The sequence below is a fragment of the Coloeus monedula genome (assembly GCF_965178545.1).
Source record: "Coloeus monedula genome assembly, chromosome: 7".
NCBI classification, from domain to species: domain Eukaryota; kingdom Metazoa; phylum Chordata; class Aves; order Passeriformes; family Corvidae; genus Coloeus; species Coloeus monedula.
In genome coordinates, this window is record NC_138787.1 from 3,828,334 (window position 1) to 3,846,468 (window position 18,135).

Here is an 18,135-nt window from a genome sequence, read left to right on the forward strand (position 1 = left end):
ATGAAAATGATAGTTAATTTTAAAAATTTGACTTAATGTAGTAGGTGTGGAGAGCTTAACTTGAAAATAAAAATAACAAATATTACAGCTAAAAAGTTAGGAAGAAATTTTTCACTGTGAGGGTAGTAAGGCCCAGAGGAGCTGTGGCTGCCCCATCCTTGGCAGTGTTCAAGGCTGGATGAGGGTTGGAGCAACCTGGTTTAGTGGAAGGTGTCCCTGCCCATGTCATGGGGGGTGGAATTTAAGGGGGATCTCTAAGGTCCCTTCCAACCCAAGTTATTTTATGATGCTATAATAGCACTCCCAGGATTGTGTTTCTGGGCCCTTTGGAATTTTGCATGCAGGTACAAGGGATTAAAACTGTAGTAGTGCTGCCATGGAGCAGCCTGTACCGTGTCACCTCATCCCAGTGACATCCTGATGGGCTGGGCAACAGCTGGGTGGCCGTGCTGAGCTCTTCTCGTGGCCATGTGGCTGTCCCGGGGTTCATGGCAGTCAGGTTGATTGCATGCAACTGGATTCAAATGGGATGATAATTTTCTAGTGTAGAGCAGACCTTGCGGAAGGAAAACACTTGTGCCAGCTGAGCTTTTAATTAGGAGTACAGAGAAAATTATGCTCTCCTTCATTACAGTCTCCCACCTAGGGAAAGAAAGCTTCCAATTCTAAAGCACTCTCCCAAACCACTGGGTTTACAGGAAAACGGCTGGTGACCTTCAGGAGTGTTTTGCCTTCTCAGGGGAAACATCTGCAAGACTGTAAGTGCAGACAGCCCTTGCTTCATTAGGACGTGCCTAATTGCAAGAAAATTCAGGGCTTTTGCAGCTCATTCAAGGAGAACTGTAAAATAATAATGAAAGGATTAAAAGTGTGTTTCCCCTTCCTGTGTGCCTACATGACAGGGTGCCCAGGCTGTTGCTGGGAGCATGAAGCAGAAAGAAGTGAATGGGGATTACCGTGGCATTGCTGGTAATTAGTTGTTCCTTAAGGGGCTTGAGTATTCCCCCCGTCTGGGGGTCTTAACAAATTGCCACGAGTGTTTGCAATTATTAATAAACAGTTCTGTTAGCTGCCTTTCAAGAAACCCTGATAATGGTGCTGTCTGTAAAAACACAGCTAATTAAGTGGGAAGTACAGGAGCAGAATGTGTTAGAAAGAGATGATGACTGGTTTTGGGCTTATCTTTTCTGGGGTGAAGGAACATGTGATTGTCTTTCTATAAAGCCATTCCTGAAGCCAGCGAGTCCAAGAATTTGAGCCTCCTTTGTGTTTTTGGCGCACTTGACAAACTGATTGACAAAGGGAGGTTGTGCTGCCTTCAAGGCAGAGGCTGGTGCAGGGCAAATGCACTGCTCTCCTGCATCCTTCCCAAAGAAATAATAGTAAATGTTTTATGATTCAAAGGAAAATATATCCAGATGCTTGAGATAACTCCCTTGGAGGTAGTGAGGAGGATGCCTTATCACTGCTTCTTTGAGTGTGCTTTGGGAGAGGAGTGTGACACTGGAATTTCAGGTGGGGGTGACCGTGGTGGAGATAATGGATTCCACTCTTCTTCGTACTCCAGATGTAGGCTGATCTGGAAAGGGGTTGAATAAGAAATGAAACAAGTTTATCTCCTTCCAAAAGTTGAGGTGGGAGGATTGTAAAATCCGTTAGTATTAGAAGAAGGAGAACTAGATGGAGGAAAGTGTGATTTCTTAATTTAATGTATGGATTTATCATCAACAGAGCAGAGCAAAATCATGGGCTAAAAAGCAGAATCTAACGGACATTTTTAAATGTCTCCATTATTTTCCACCTTTCAGTGGGTGTTTGAATGATTTGTCTATTTTATGAAAAAATGTCAATGGGAAATTAATTTCCAAGTCATGTGCATGAATATTGATGAAAAACAAATTTATTTCAATACAGGCGATTATTACTGTTGTAATTGGGGCCATTAGGAGCTGAAACTGTCACTTTAGGTAGCTGGTAATAAGTAAACAACTGAATGTGAAGTGTGAATGTGTGAGTAATGCCTGAAATCCAAGCAGTGCTCTGCTCCAGCACCCACCCAAAATCCCCCATGACTGGGGTGTAGGTGAGAAGTGACCACTGTCTTGTTGCTGTCAGTTCTGGTTTGGGACTTCTCAGATGGAAGAGGCATGTCCTTGAGCTTTGGGATAGCATTAGTGGCGGGTGACTCTGCACATGAACACTCTGTGAGGTTTGATGTCAGAATGTGGAAAGAGCAGGAATGGCCAAGCACGTTTAGGTGGAGAGATGGGTTTGAGGGGTTCATGGTATGTCAGTAAATCAGGTCAGACTGGAGCTTCCCCCACAAACGTGGGCAAAATGTAGGGGAAGTCTGATTTTCCTGGGCGTGCATCGATAGAGAACTGGAAGGTTTCCCTCATGGAAATGCCCCTGTAAGGCCTTCCCTGAACAAGGCAGAGAGTTCATGACCAGAGATGCTCAAAAACGAGAGCGGCTTCAGACTGGAGGCACATCTTAGGCTGCTACTCTTTGCCTTGTGTTAGAGACAGGGAATGACTATTTTTTATTAATCAGCAGAGGTTCTGCTGCAGGAACAGTTAAAGCACACAATCTTGGGGTTTTTGCTGCTCATCTGTTTCTGGGGCTGTATAAAACAACACATCTAACAATATACAACGCTTTGAAGAAAGTTCATGAAATACAGATTATGGTGGTTTTGCATGGCGTGACAAGGAAATACATTTTGTATGTGCTTGTGTATACAGCTGGAACATCCCTGTGAATACATATTATTTTGGCACTTAATTTTAAAGAGCTTGCTACAACACATAGATGCCTGTTGCTGTTCCAGGAGAGGAGCAGGAGGTGAGTGGGATATGTTCCTGCTCGGTGTTGAGCTCAGGGACAGAGGTACTGGGAATCTTGTGTGACTCCTGCTCAGCTCCCACTTCACACACAGTTACTTTAGTGCTTTTTAACTACCTTGGCAAATCAGACCCAAAACAATTATTTCTGCCCTGGAGTATCTGGGGATTGCCTCATATGGCTCAAAATAGGGCATAAAACTTGTTAAGTACCCATTCACAGCCTGCTTTCTGGCCTGTGTTCCTCCCAGGTTTGGCTCCCTGGCATCAGTGGGCCAACAGGAGCACCTTTGTGATTGTCCATGGCAGCAGCATTTCTCTCTCATGGCAGGAATGCCTTTTTACCCTTTTAGTTGTTATTTGCCTTAAGAAACCTGTCAAGAGAATATATCATCTCTCTGTTTTAAGGGATTCTCTGTGAAGGATGGGAGAAACCATCCCAGCCCTTCCTCCTGCAAGTGATGGAGGACCTAACCTGCTTTTCTTACATACTGGCATAGTTTCCTCTTTTGTATTTTGAATGTGGTATAATGATTAGGTGCATCAAAAGTATACATTGCAAAGCTGAGACAGAGAGATTAATGGCTTACTGTAATAATGGATTATTAATGATCCATTATTATACCCACATTTTCTTTGTGACTTCAGCTTGTTGTGCAGGTCAGAGCTCTCTCCTGCTCTGAGTTCTGTTTCTGCATCAACTTGCACTGCTGGTTGGGTACTGATGGAACAAAATGTGCACTTCTGCGTTGCTCAGTTGATGTAGGATAATCACTTTTGGTATGTGACTTGATTTGAGGCAATCTGTGACCAATTTTTTGTTGTTGTTGAGTGAAGATTACCATTCTGGTCAGCACAGAGCTACAAAAGCCAGACCAAGGCCATGCAATGGGTTGGGAGAATTAATGCTGGACAGTCACTTTCTCTGGTTTCCCAAATTTTGTGGCAGAGCAGGCTGGCAGGACCTGAGTTGCACTGATCTTTTGGCACGGATCAGGCAGGCAGCAAAGGCCCAGGTGTGAGCTGCAACAAGAAGATGTTCTGTGTAACAGAGGATCAGAGGAAACTTCTCTTTTAAAGACAGACATTAAGCACTTGGAATTGCTATGAGATACATTTAAGGGATCAGCATGATTTATTCTAAATTCGCTTTAAAGGTTGTTTTTTTTTTTATCCAAAAGAATTGATTACTAGCCATATCAAAAACTGGGAGTAGTTACTGGAGTGGTTCGACTGTACAAAATTAATCTCAGTCAGATGAAGCTCATAGCCCCGGCTGACATCTGGGCTGGCTTCACTCCTGCCGAATCCTCTTGCAAGAACAGGCTCCAGGTGTTCCTGCCTCCTCACGGCAAACAAGTGGCTGCATTAGCTTTCAGGAAACGTTTAATGGGCATGCAATGTGGAATGTCAGTGTTGCAGTACATAGCTTTATTAGCTGAGCTGCAGGAATTGTTTTCTGACTTGTGTTGGTCCTTTGCACGGATTGCAAAATGGAGTGGAAGGTATTTATTAGTCCTTGGGAGCCATAAGACAGAATAATACTTACCTGGCTGGAAATATGATCAGTCTTGTAACAGATACTGCTATATTTAAGGAAGAAACACACAAACCCATTTTGTAATTGGTAAGGAAGAATTTTTAGGTGTCCTGGCACGCACAGGCATGTGTCTCCCTGAAGGGTTAGCACATTTATGGGGCAGATCTCGAGGTTTTTCTGAGTAAAACTCTATACATGACCTAGGACGGGGCTTTGTAATTCAAAAAGAAAGATGTGCCATCTCCTAGTTGCAGTGGTTAATCCTTCCACGTGTTCCCAGTCCACCAGAGCTACCAGTGAGATCCCAGTATGACCATGTCTTTCCATCTTGGGAATCTCCCAAAATAGCTGTTAAAAATATTGTGAATAAAGTCTTGTTTAGGTATGATTTACTCTAAGTGGTAAGGTTTTACCGGAGAATTTAAAAATTGGAATGTTCATGCTTTTAAATTAAGCCTCAAAATGAGGCAGTAGTTTCTATTTTAAAACCTGAGCAAACCAAGCAGTTTTGCTTTTCTTCAACACAGTATAATGAACATACATCAAATATTTCAAGTTTTTTACTGTAGCAAGAATTTTTTTTTTAATTTTACTTTTACCAGGTCATAGAAAGAAATAATAATCCAGCGTTTCCTATGGTGGGTGGTAGACCCAGTGTGTATTTGGAGAAGCAGGCCTTGCAGTGCCTGTTCAGCTTTGGTCCGTGCTCTTAAGCCCCTGGAAACACAATCCAAAAATGATGTGATCAGCCCTTCACCCTATGAATGGTTTGCAATGAAACCAGCCCGTGCCTGCCCTCCCTGTGGGAGTCACGGTGCAGCAGGAACAGATTTCTGCTGCCATTTCTGGGGCAGAGGGAGTTTCCTTGGGAGAAAACTTTGAGCAGGTCATAGGCTCCTGGCTGCCTCCTGAAGCCCTTTGCCAAGAGGCTGCTGGAAGCTCGAATGCCCTGGCACAAGAGCAAATAGAGACCACAGAGGGAACAGAGATGAGAATTGTTCCTATTTCTATTGAGGAAAAAAAAAGGGGGGGGGTATCGTAAGTAAACAGTCAATAATTGTAGTGCTCTGAAACCTAATTACTTTTGGTATTTATAAAAAGAACCTGCATCATTCAAAAGAGTAAGTTTTAGCCAGTTTTACTGATTATGCCTCCAGTCATGGAGAGTTTTGTTTGTATTGATCTGACCCAGAAGTAGGAATGACTCCAGAAATGCCATTCTTGTCAGGCTCCTGTTTTGCATAATATAATGCCCATTTCAGAAGTTTAGATATACCCAGATTAATTTGCTCACAGATAAGAACAACCCACAAGCTGTTGATTAAGAGGAAAAGTAAGTGCATTGAAAAAGACAAACCAAAACCAGCCCAGCCCCACGCTTGACCATTTAAGCAGCATTGCTGTCCTGGCAGGCTAAGCAATGTGTGAAAAGCTGATTGTGTAAAATGCTGCTTCTGTGTTTGTTTCTCTCTTTTTTTTTTGGTCATTGCATGATGCCCGGCAGGCTGATAGACTGGGATTCTGTGGTGGCTTTGAACTGGGCTTCAAAATGTAGAACAGAGCAGTGTAATATTAAAGGGTGTACTTTGAAACCTGTATTAGGATGGTGTTTCCTGGCATATCTCCACTGTGCATTCAGCCTGGGGACTTGTGGAAAGACAGTGTGGTTTTTGCTGTTGTTTTTCTCCTATTTAATTGCATAAAGCAACTGGGAACAGCTGGGGTCTTGAGGAAAGTGATGGGGAAAACAATGTTGGGTATAAGTCTTTTGCTCAGGTTTCTCTTGACTTGTCCAAAATACTGTTCAGAATAGTGCAAATGTTGAATTGCCCAGGTCAGCTTGGATACACAGGTCTCTCCAGCCTTGTCCTTCAGCCCTTGATGGGAGTGCCTCTGCCCAGTGTCTGATTCTGTCACTGGCAGAACTGGTAGGGGTTTACTGAGGCGTGGGTTTGACCCTTTAGGTGCTGGGGGCAACCTGCTTGGCCTTTTCCCTGCATTTTTGCCTTTTCAGCCTTTCTGCATTTGGTGGTAAATACCAGTACTTCAGCCCATTTGGTGAGAGGTGTTTAAATTGCTGAGATGATCATGGGCTGTATTTCTACCTTCCTATCTCTACTGCTGTTATTCAAGTGTGACTTGTGTGACCCAGTCCTGTGAATCATTACAGATTTTTGCAGCAACTCCCTGTATCACTGTGTACAGACTATTTCCTTCTGTGCTCCAGTGCCTCTCTTCCACACTGGCCTGACTGTGCTGTGGTTTCTTGCAGTGTGTGCCGGCACCGAGAACAAGCTGAGCTCCCTCTCTGACCTGGAGCAGCAGTACCGGGCCCTGCGCAAGTACTATGAGAACTGCGAGGTAGTGATGGGCAACCTGGAGATCACCAGCATCGAGCACAACAGAGACCTCTCCTTCCTAAGGGTAAGCAGGCTGCTGTTCTCCTTCCCTCTGCTTCTGTGTTTGAGGGAGCAGTGATGGGTGCTGGGCTGGAAAAGACCAGGCATCTCTCCCACCAGCTCCACTGTGATGCAAGAGGATGATAAAATGTCAGGGATGTGCAGAGAACAAGAGCAATGTCATTGCTGTGACAGGTGCTCTGAGTGTGAGTCATGTAGATTTATCCAGGATATGGGGGAGAAAGCCGAGACACTGGAAGGTGACGCCTTGCAGGTCTCCCACTTTGTGTTGCCAGCAGGTACAGGGCAGGTTAAGTGGGGTTTAGGAAGGTCAGAGAATCATGCAGATAAGCACTGGAGGACTGGAGAAGCTAATCTTAATAAAATGCTAGATATGGACTGATTGATATACTAAGGGAAGAACTCTGGGCAATGTTTGTGGAGCATTTAAGAAAAAGAAAAAAAGTGATTGCTGAATGAACATAAAACCTTCTTCAGCTATGAGACTGGAGCTATGAGCCTAACTGAATCTCCTGCATCCAGGGGAAGTCTGTGGTAGATGAAGGCTGTATTGCTTCTGGGGAGCCTGGGTTGTGCATTCCCTCAGTCCTCTTTACATCAAATTTTGGATTTGTGAAGGAATATTTCAGTGTGGTTTGCAGATTCCCTGTTGCCATGCTGGCAAGGACAAGATAGAAGGGTGCACACCGAGTTCAAAGAACTTAAGCCCATCGTTATTTGGCATTTCACATTCTTTATGTTTAAAGAAATATCCCCCTAAAGGCATGATCCAGGTGGGCATCTGAGGATGCTGCAGATGATGTGGCTGTAATACAGAAGGTAGGTCTGAGGGCCAGGGTAGAAAAGGCAGCCCGTGGCAGCATGGTTGCAGTCTGTGCTGTGATTGTACTCTCCATGACACAGATAAGGGTTTACATTGCTCATGTTGCTTGCCTGTACCTCTGAAAAATGCTGATGTCATGTTCCAGGATGCCTGTCTGTGTGTAAGTGGCATGTTCACGTGGCAGGAGCGGTGGAGTTTAAATCCGGCAGCCGGAAGAGGCGGTGGGAGGCAGCCCCAGCTGGTCGGGTTACTCTCACTCATTCCGTTTGCTGGGTCTCGGGTGAGCTGAGTGCTCAATTCCAGTCTGTAAAACTGTGAACTTTCCACCACAGTTTCTAGCAAAGGCAAAACCAGCTCTCCAGCAGTGTGTTTAGCTTTGCTTCACATTGAATTTGTTGGGAATTCCACAGCCTTGCCGCTCTATACATTGGCATATATTTACTCTAAGTGTACACCAGGCTGCTGAAAGATCTGCAAGCAAAATTCAGCTACCAGACATGTCTGGAGTAAAGTTTGGGGTGCTAATTGCACTCAGACTAACAGATTGCCTGTTAATTTGAGTGACGAATGCCTCGGAAGTAAATGCTATCCGTACATTTCACAGTAGTGACAGGTGGGAAAAACACATATGCTTTTGCTCTGAAATAGATACAGCCTTGGTGCAGCTGGACCAGTGTTCCCCGATGTGCTGGACAGGTGGCAGATCCTCCTCCTGTGAGAGCAGGATCCCTGCTCTGCTTGGGGCATCTCTGCAGTTTCAGATGCCTCCTGAAACCCCTGACTGGGCCATGGTGCGTGGCTCAAATTCATCACAGACAGTCCTTCCGCTTCGGCTTTTCTTCCTTCTCACGCTGCCTGCTAGGAGGTAGGGAAAACAAATTACGTGGACATTAAGGAATTAGCATTCCTCACAGAGGGCTGCCATAAGCAGCGTGAAATATTGGTGGAAAGAAGAGAGTAAAATCATCAAATGAGAACAAGAAGGAAAGGCCCTGTTCAGAAAATGGAAGTGGTTTGGTCACCTGTGCTTTTTTGGTGACAGCTACTATCGCTTTTTTATTAGTTTTATTACTTCTCTTACCTACATCTGCCCCCTTGCAGATGTCTCAGCAAAAAAGCAGAACTTGAGACAAAACTCAGCAAACTGGAAGACCTAGTTAGTATGATAAATTGTAGTCATTAAAGTAGAAAACCAAACAGAAGAGAACATGTTCTCGGTGAGGCAAATAAATAAATAAATGTTGGCACATTTACGCCGATAATTCGACGTTCATTAGTTAGGCAGTATTACCCATTTTATCATATTAAAAATTGTTTTAATGGCCAAATGAAGGTGGCAGATGGGACATAACTAAGAGAAAGGCTGTTTGTCTCTCTCAGACTTGAATACAGTGAACTTGCTGTGCGACACCACGCTCCTTCAGCCTGCTCCAGTGTTTTAGTCTCTGTTGCAGTAATTGTCCTCTTCCTCCACCAAAACCACTTCAGGTAAATGCTGGTGCAACCCTGCAGTAATTGTCCTCTTCCTCCACCAAAACCACTTCAGGTAAATGCTGGTGCAACCCTGGGTTATCTGTGTCCCATGGCTCTGTGTGCCCACCTGCCCTCTCTGTAGTGCTCAGCTTAGCTGGGCAACTTCTTGCTCCAGGACAGAGGCAAGACCCAGTGAGCTGTAGGCATGCTGAGCCTTTTCATCATGCAGTAAGAAACAAATAGCATAAATGAATTGAAGTGAAAAAACCCCATAATTTTATTTACCCTGCAGAGGAACATTAAAAGATCAGCATCCCATCTCTCATATTTATTTAGACATTTATTCCCTAAGTAGATTTGCTTTATGTCTGTGAGTTAGCTTTCTGGATATCTGCTGATGAAGACTAAAAGGGGCTGTCTGTCACCTGAATGAAGTGCTCAGCCACTTAAACTTCCAGGCCTGCAGATCCTGAGGAGCTTGATTTCTGTAAGGGATTGCACGTGCCAGTTGTTTCTTTTCCTGCTGTTCTTTTATGTGTGCAGAGCAGGAGTACAAATCTTCTGTTTTACTTAAATGTATTTTATTTTGGTTCCTGGTTGTGTTATGGTCTTGGTATTGCTTTCCTGTGAGCATCTGCAGTATGAACTTGTGCTCTGCGTGTGCTGCCCTCCAGCTCCGCCAGCTCTGTTCCTGCTGCTTGGTGCTTGCTGCTTCCCTGTGCTGTGGCCACAATGGGAGTCATGGCAGAGGAAAGGAGCACTAAGTAGCAGGAAAAATTGTGTCTGCGCCTGAGTGTTGGGTAAGAAAAGATGTTTCTGACATCTCTGGGCTGGCAGCTGGCTTGCTTTGTCCTTCTTCTGAGGCTCAGCCTACTCACAGAAAATGTACAAGGGGTTATTCAGTTTTTGAAGTCCTACCTTTGCCAGCTTTGGCAATGAAATGAAGCTGAGGTTAATGCAGCCCATGGCTGCTGCAGTCCTACCTCCCTGTTGCAGCCAAGGCAGGCTCTCCACTGGCATAGGTGCTGCCAAGAGAATGGTTGAACTGAGCAGGACAAATAATTGAGTGGAAAACAGTCCCTCAGAGCTCCCTTTTCCCTGTCGTGTGTCCAGGCTCACCCAGCAAGTCAGCAGTGACAATGGTAAGGAGTTGGGCCCCACCTCCCACTGCTTCCCAACCCACCAGAATGCTTCACCTAATTGCACAGGCCAGGCTTTTGCACTGGGATTTGCTCCGTGAAACCAGATAAGCTGGTTGAGCTGGTGCATGTCTTGAGTCTCGTCCAGGCGAGAGCTGAGATTTACTTCCCTGCTTTGGACTTCAGAAAAAAAACCCCTTGAGTAAAGCTCAGATTGGTTCATATTGCAAACAACTGTTTGAAGAACAGAAGGGGGAACCTATTTTAGTTGCACTTGGCAGAGCTGACAGTTCCTATTGTGGGCTGTTCTTATTTCTTAATAACATCTCCATATTCAATTTTCAAAATAAAATACACAATTAGTGTATCACAAAACAATCTTCTGCAAGTACTTTAGTTCTGTTAAACACTTTTGGTAAATGAGACTTATCTTTGACTAATCCCATGGCTTTTAGCAATTCATAGTCAGTAAATTGTCTTCTCGTGCCTGGATTTTATTTAACCAATTCAGATTATTTATTTTTAAAGACATGATCAAAGTTCTCTGCTATTCTCTGCCATAACTCTCCCATGTGATTATGAAACTCATTTTTAACCACAATCAACAGTCTTCAAAAATTATCTACCGCTGCTTTATGGGTTCTTTTTTCATTTACCTCAGCAGTGCTTGTGTAGCACCTCCAGCCACACTTGCAAGGCAGCTGGCTGACATTTAACAGGGGGGATGTTTCATGGGGGCAGTTTTACAGTTATTGCAGAGATGTAGGGCCCCATCTCCCCTCTGTCAGCACACACGGCCCTGTGCTTGGTGAGAACCCCTGCCAGCCCCACCTTAGCCTGTTCCTTGCAGTCACATTTAGACTCTGTGGCAGATGGGATTTGGTTGTTTGGGCTTTATATTCTTTGTTATTGGTTGTGTTTAATCTTTGGAGGAAGTTTTGGTGAAACAGACCCCTTCTGAGGGGTGAGGACTGCCAGAGAGGCAGGGGAAGAGTTGGGTTGCAAAGCATGCTGCCTGGCCCCATGGCATTTGGAGCTGCTTCTAGTTAAAATAAACCAAAGTGGTTTTTTTTTTAATGCTTTTTGGTCTTTTGCAGCAAAACAGGGCTAAGCAGACCCTTTTGAAAGCTCTGGTGGCAGAGCTGAGAGGAGACGTTGGCACAGAGAGAGTCTGCATCTGAACAGACGTGTTGGGGAGGGGTGTGCAGAGACGGGAGGGCATTGCTTGGCAGAGCAGTGTGATGATGTGTGTGGCTCCTGAAGGCCTGGCAGCACAGCTCTGCATCCCTTCTGCAGCAAAATGGTATCTGACTGCCCAGCTGACAGGCTTCAGTAGGGTCCCTGCTCAGTGGAAAGGGCGGTAGAGTACTGTGCCTGTCAGGAGTTCCCAGAAGGACAGGCTGTGGGGGTAGCTGTGTCTCTGTGGAGGCAGATTTTCCCCAGAAGTGCTAGGAAAGCATTGCAGTGTGGCCCTACCCCGGAACGGGGATTTTTGGGAGGAGTTTGCTGGGCAAGGCTACCCTGTAGCATTTGTCATGCAGTGATTTTCATCACTTGCCAGTGTGTGTTTTGTCCTTGGCTGGCAAGAGGCAAAGTGGCCTCCAGGTAATTACAGACATGGAAATTGAGTACATGTATGTATGTGTTCGTAATTGCCCTCCCAGGATCTTACCTGTTAGAAAACAAAACATAAACAGCAGCGATGTGATGGTCAGAGCTGTGCATGCCACACAAATCCAGGTGGAAAGAGGACACCTCCAACTTGCTGTGGAACACAAGTGCTGTGCTGGGTGGGTTACAAGAGACCAGTTGCATGCCAGACCATGCTTCTGGCGTAGACAAAATGTTTCACACCGGCTGTGATCATCGGCCAGCTGTGCTGGGTGAACCTGAGCTAAGTTTAAAGTGAGCTGCATCCCAGATTCCGAGGGTGGAGTGGGAGCAAAGGCTAATTGCAGAAAGCATATGTGATACAGCTCTGCTCCAGGAGAATGGCTTCCTCTGCCATTTCCCATTGCTTGTGTAGAAATAGCAGCTTAAAATAATCACAACAGTTTAAACTCCTCCCAAGATGGCTAGGAAGCTTGGATTGCCAAAGAGAGGAATGCCACAGATTTGCATGGTCTTCAAGGCCTGTCCTGTGTTTGGAAGCAGGTATTGAAATGCTGCAGGCATAGTGAGTAGCTAAATACCAGGCACTGTTGTGGTAACTGGTGTTCCCATGGCCCTCATCCCTTTATGTTGATACCACACTCCACATAGTCCCTAACACAGAGTCACCCAGCTCCATCCCAACCCCACCACTGCCAGAGCCCCCCAGCTGGTAGGGAAAAGGCATCCAGCACTTTCTGACCTGAATGTCTTCAGAGGTGTTCAGAGCACATTATTTTTGTGCTTCTGTTGCTTATCCCCCTTGTGTTACACTGACAGATCACCGGCTTTCCTGTGCTGTCCCAGTGTCCATTATAGGTGTCTGTAATTCAGGTATGTCCCTGTAGCTCTGCAGGCTGCCCTTAGCAGCCCCTGTGTCTCCCTTGAATGCTCAAAATCCCCTTTTTAGCACTGCCTGTCATGGTTTCAACCCATTTTTTGTAGATACAGGACATGGTGCTTCTCATTTTGTGATGAAGCATCTGGTCTGAGCCTCTGGCTGCTGCTGCTGGATGCAACTTGGCAGCTCAGGGACCCTGCTCACACCTCCCCTTCCTTCTCCCCAAAAGGCTGGGTCAATATACAATTAATCCTCAAGCTGAGTTTGACAAGCTGTAAGCAAATATCTGGTCATTAGCATATATTATTTAGCAATTATTTTGGGTGGCTTGGTATGAAAGGTGCATTTGAAATAACCAGTTGTGTTTAGGAGGAGAGTAGGTGCTGTGGAAATGGAGAGCTGGGTGCTGTGGAAATGCAGGCTTCTGTTTTGGTGCAGCTATGGAATGTGGAGTGAAGATTTGTGTCTGTACCTGCTGAGTTCTCTGAGGGTCCCCGGGAAGCATTTTTCGGGGGGAGGTTGCAGTGGAGGATGGCTGCAGATTTCCAGAAGAGCCTGAGTCTGCTGGGGATGGCCCTGGGCTGTTCCTCACATCCCACCTACTGCAAGGCTGCCCTTGTGAGTGCTGCCAAAGCCACTGGGGCAGTAGCAGCCACATCCCCGTGTCCATGTCCCCATGACTGATGTGCTGTATAAAATTCATGCCATCATTCTCATGGAGTGACAAGTAGGCAGTATCAGTCTGCCCTTTGTTATGCATTCCCCCATGAAGAGGGGGTTCAGAGAGGCTCCCCTGGCAGAGCTCTTGGGGGACTTGGGGATGGATCCCAACATGGGGCGTGTTTTGCCCCTTCTCTGGGTTGGCAGTGGCCAAGAGCTTCCCCAGCTCTCCCACAGCCTTTCTTTCCCTGTGTCTCCTTTGATAAGGGGGGGCATCCTTCAGCTGTATCATGTGTGGAGAGGAGAGGTCAAGATTTGAAGTCCAGGTTGATTAAGGAGTCTCTTTAAATTGTCTTTTAGCATTTCCCATTCAGCTCCTATTGTATAGCAGGCGCTTCATCTCCAGCTGCTTGGGAAGCATGTCTGATTCATGTGCAAGGTGCAAGGCAGTGGTAGCCACTCTGGAGCAGGAGAGAGATAAAAGAAGCCTGACTTAAATTATTCAGAGTATCCCAGACCCACACACATGCTCGAGATCAACAATATCCTCTTCACTCGCTATCCTGTTTTTGTGGTTGCAGTGCAGCTGCCCTTGGTTAGGCAGAGCAGAGCACTGGGGAGATGATGTGGAGTGGCTCCCCCATGCCCAGGGTGTGGACCACTCCTCCCTGTGATGTGAGGTGGAAGTCTGTCCTTCTCAGTGGTCCTGCTGAACCTCACAGGCCCCTCTGGCAGCCTTTGGGCCCAGCAGGGGTGCCCAGGTAGGTGTGGGATGCACGGTGTGGGAGTGCTCCTGCTTGTGACAGTGTGCCATTCCACAGTACTCCCCCCACCTTGCTGGGAAATTACGAGGTACAAGAGGCTCCAGGACCAAAAATATGCTCAGGACATAAGGATCACTGCTCCAGGTGGAGTGTTTCCCAGTTTTGCAGAGGTACCTGCTGGATGGGTGCAGGCTGGCAGCAGTTCAGCTGGAGTCATGTGTGGAGGATGGAAATACAGACCAGGAGTCAAATATTTAACATGAACAAAAATAACTGGTTGGACTTACGGCTCTGTCTAGGATTGTTACTTTTTAAAAATTAAGTACAGACGATCAATTTATTTATTTTCCGATTGTTTAATGCCTCATCAGAGTCTTCCTTCTGTCCATCCTTGAAGGGGTCTGATGGCTGGGTGTCTGCAAAATACATGTGGCTAAGCCAGACTGCAGAAGCTGCTGGGATGAGTGCTATAAAAATGCTGGTAGTTGAGGGGAGGACATTATTAAAAGCAAAACAGTGCAAACCTTCTTAATTAGGTGTTGTTTCTCTTCAAATCTGATCTTCCCTCTAGGCCAGTGAAACCAATTATACCCTTTCTTTCAAACACCTAACATTGTTAATGATCTTACTCTTTAAATGTAAACCTCTCCCCTACCAGTGTGATTAGAAATGCTGGCTTTCTACTGAAGCTTAAGAAAAACAAACAGCAGAGTAAAGTTAAACCAGCCAGTGGAAAAAACCCCCAAAACAACTGTGGTTGCAAACACTTCTAAATTATAAATGGGTTTGTTAGCTTGTAAAGCAAATGAGCAGTTTACTCTCAAGCATAGAAAGAAAGGTTATGTGGTGTAAATGGTGAGTGTAATGAGATTTGAAGTCTTAACCCTAGCTAGGAGATGGTATAAACTCCACCATTTCACACTGTTCACTGACAAGCTTTGCTCAGATATTATTAAGGCTTATTTATTCTCCTCTTTGCCCACCCACCCTCTCAAATCCTTCAGTGGAACAGAGATGGAAGTGGGGAGCACAGATGAGGTATGGAGAGGGATATAGCTACAAATGTAATTGAGGTATAGCAGCCTGTGCCAAGTGGAAGTGTGTAACACTTTCCCTTGAGTAACATTTTTCTGTTTTCCTGAGCATTTAGGCAATACGTTGCCAATTTTTCCTCTAACCCTCCCTCCCTCCGATCCTGTTTTATTATGGAATAAAATGAAATTAGACAAACCAACTGCGAGAGAGCTGAGTAATCTTGCGTTGTAATACACTGACTCAGAGTCCTGGATCAATGGGCTTGAATTACTGTTAAAATCCATATGCAAAGAAAAGCAAAGTCTTTTGCTGTAAGCTGTGTCAAGGGGTGGAGGAGCAGAGGGACGGATTGAGGCTTAGCCATCAGTTTTTGTGCTAAACTGGATCAATTTTAAAGGTTTCCTCTGTAGATGCCAGCCGTAGGGCTTTTATAGTTCAGAAATGTCAGCACAATTGTGCAGATTGCAGAATTCAGCAACAATGCTCCCACCCCAAACCTGGCCACTAATCACAAATTACAGCCTCACAGTCATGCAGACCCTGTGTGGGTGCCCAGGAACGCTGGGGCAGAGGAAAGAGTTGGCCTTCCTGAGAATCCTCCTCAAAAATAGCATGTCAAGGGAGCGTTTTCATGGATGTGTGCTGGTGAGAGCTGCTTCATTGTGTGGGGCTGGTCGGAGGAGCTGAGGGACTGGAGCTGGCCAGAGTGTGATAGAGGATGTGTCTTTGTGGGACTGGGGGATTGAGGATGGATTTACCCACCCCAACATGCAGCCAGCAGGAATATCTCTGTTAACTACATGTGAGCTGGTTCTGAGTGCTGTACCCTGCAGGATATGAAACCAGGTACCACTCACTTCTCAGGGGAGATGTGCCCAGGGTCATACATCATCATGGAAAGGTGGAACGGGAAAGGTTTGGTTAAAAAGTCGAGGGTTTAGTTCTACTGAAGGCTGTACTTCCACAGGGTAAGCACAACTGGTCTCATCCACTGGTACTCATGTTTGAAGTTAACTCAAAGGGTAATAGAGTCTGCATGTTATACTGAATAGCATGCAGTGTTTCTTTTCCCCCTTTGGTGGTCATTAGTCCTTCCAGAGGGAAAGAATGAAGTGCTTTGAGGTAACGTCTGAACATAATAAACCTGAAAATGTCAAAAGGCAAGGCAGAAATATCATGCTGATTTTGACAAACCTGCACTGTTTTGTGCAGGAAAAATAATACTGATAGCTTAATGTTGCTCACTGGAGAGTGGTTATACCAAAAATACATTTTGTGAGAGAGTTTATGCTCATGCTTTGAGAAAACAACCTTAATGAGCACAACATGGAGCTGAAACCCTCAAAGTAAATGCTGTTCAGTTTGAATATGGTGAAAGAGAAATTCGTAGCCAAGCAGTCCAAGATCTTGAATGGTGCCAAGACCCTGATGTTACCACTTATTCTGATTTCTGGTGTTTTGGGATTGACTCAGATCCTAAAGTGCCAGCAAAACAACTGTACAGTATTACAAATTGGTGTCTAATTCAGGATAACGATGGTCATGGTGGCAGTGTCTGTATATTGCTGCCTCCAGACAGGGGAGCTTGAGACGTGCAACAGGGTTGGCTTAAGTTCTGTAAACCAAAACCAAGCTCCTGGCATAATACATACCCTGGGAATAATAAGGACAGTTCACTCTTAAAACTATGATGCAGAGTGAAGGCCTAAGAAAGCAAAATCCATTCTGAGTAGCACGGAAGGTGATGAAGGAAAAAGAAAAGGCAACTGCAAACTTGTGTCCCCCCTGCATTTCTGTCCCATTCGTGTGGTGTTCTCATGAGCACACGATACCTTGCCTAAAACAGGGAAATGTATTAAGAACAGCCCTTGCCTGGATCGCTGTGGAAGGGCACTGCAGGAAGGGATGCAGTGAACTTCAGTTCCAAGTAATTGTCAGTGATATGCAAACAGAGAGAAATAAGGTGAAAATCTTTGCAGATCTTTAAGCTGTGTTGCAACTACCATAGAGAGTGGAGACAGCTGCTCAGCTTCAACCTTCAGCATTTTGCTGGTGCTGGTGCAGTCCCAGCTCTCCAACTGGTGCTAGGCCTTCTCCTTGCCCGCCTCCTCTGCCTGTTTTCTTTCCTGAAAAATGGTGACATTCGGAATTAAGGCCAGGTGAGGTCCATCAGTTTCGGAAGTGGGAGCTGACCCCCCTGTGCTGTTAATTAGCTCTGGTGCCCAGCAGCAGTGTGGCCAGAGGTCACGGCAGCGGTGCCCAGTAATGATGGCAGGTGCTGGAACACGCTCCCTTGTCAGCTCATCTTTTCAGTGCCAAAGTAATAATTTGATCTCAGCAGAACAGCTGGTTTTAGACTACAGATTATCCACTCTTTCGTCTCCTCACTGAGCTGCAGAGCTGATTTGTTTCAGCTATAGGTCAATTATATCCCAAAACAACACTCAGTTCACTTGTATCATGTGAAACAAAGATAAAATGGGTTCAGGCGTTAAGGATAGATCTTGTATTACAGACCCTCTGTCCCTGCACATAAATACCCATCACCAGGGAGTAAGTATTCATTTATTCCTGGAGCCAGTCGTGCTCATTTCATTAGGAGGCAGTGAATTATTTTAGCAAAACAATGCATATATAGGAATAAACTGTGCTTAAAAGGGCATTTATTTCTTGCATTGCCTGTAAGTGTCTCTGGTTGGGGGACACCTTAATCACTCAAAGTGATCAAATGTAAAATCAAATACATCTGCTTAGAGCCTGTTGGGAAGCACTGCATATTGCGTGAGAGGAGATCAGTCCTTGCAAAGCAAGTATTTTAACATGGTCTTTTACTTCATGTTATTGGCCTTTTAAGCAAAAAATTCTCGTGAAATTGAGAACTTCTGCTTCATTTGCAATGAAGACCTCTCACCCTGCAAATCAATATGGAGCGTGCTCAGCCAGCACA

At 45.4% G+C, this 18,135-nt stretch overlaps 1 protein-coding gene across 1 annotated transcript in view; it reads left to right on the forward strand.

The window, feature by feature from the left end:
• Positions 1-18,135, forward strand: part of ERBB4 (erb-b2 receptor tyrosine kinase 4) — a gene marked incomplete at its 5' end in the record, with an annotated part of 570,202 nt that overhangs the window by 215,517 nt on the left and 336,550 nt on the right. The window contains one exon of the mRNA XM_082284612.1: positions 6,656-6,807. Within this exon, the coding sequence (XP_082140738.1) occupies positions 6,656-6,807 (152 nt within the window). The remainder of the gene's footprint in view (positions 1-6,655; positions 6,808-18,135) is intronic.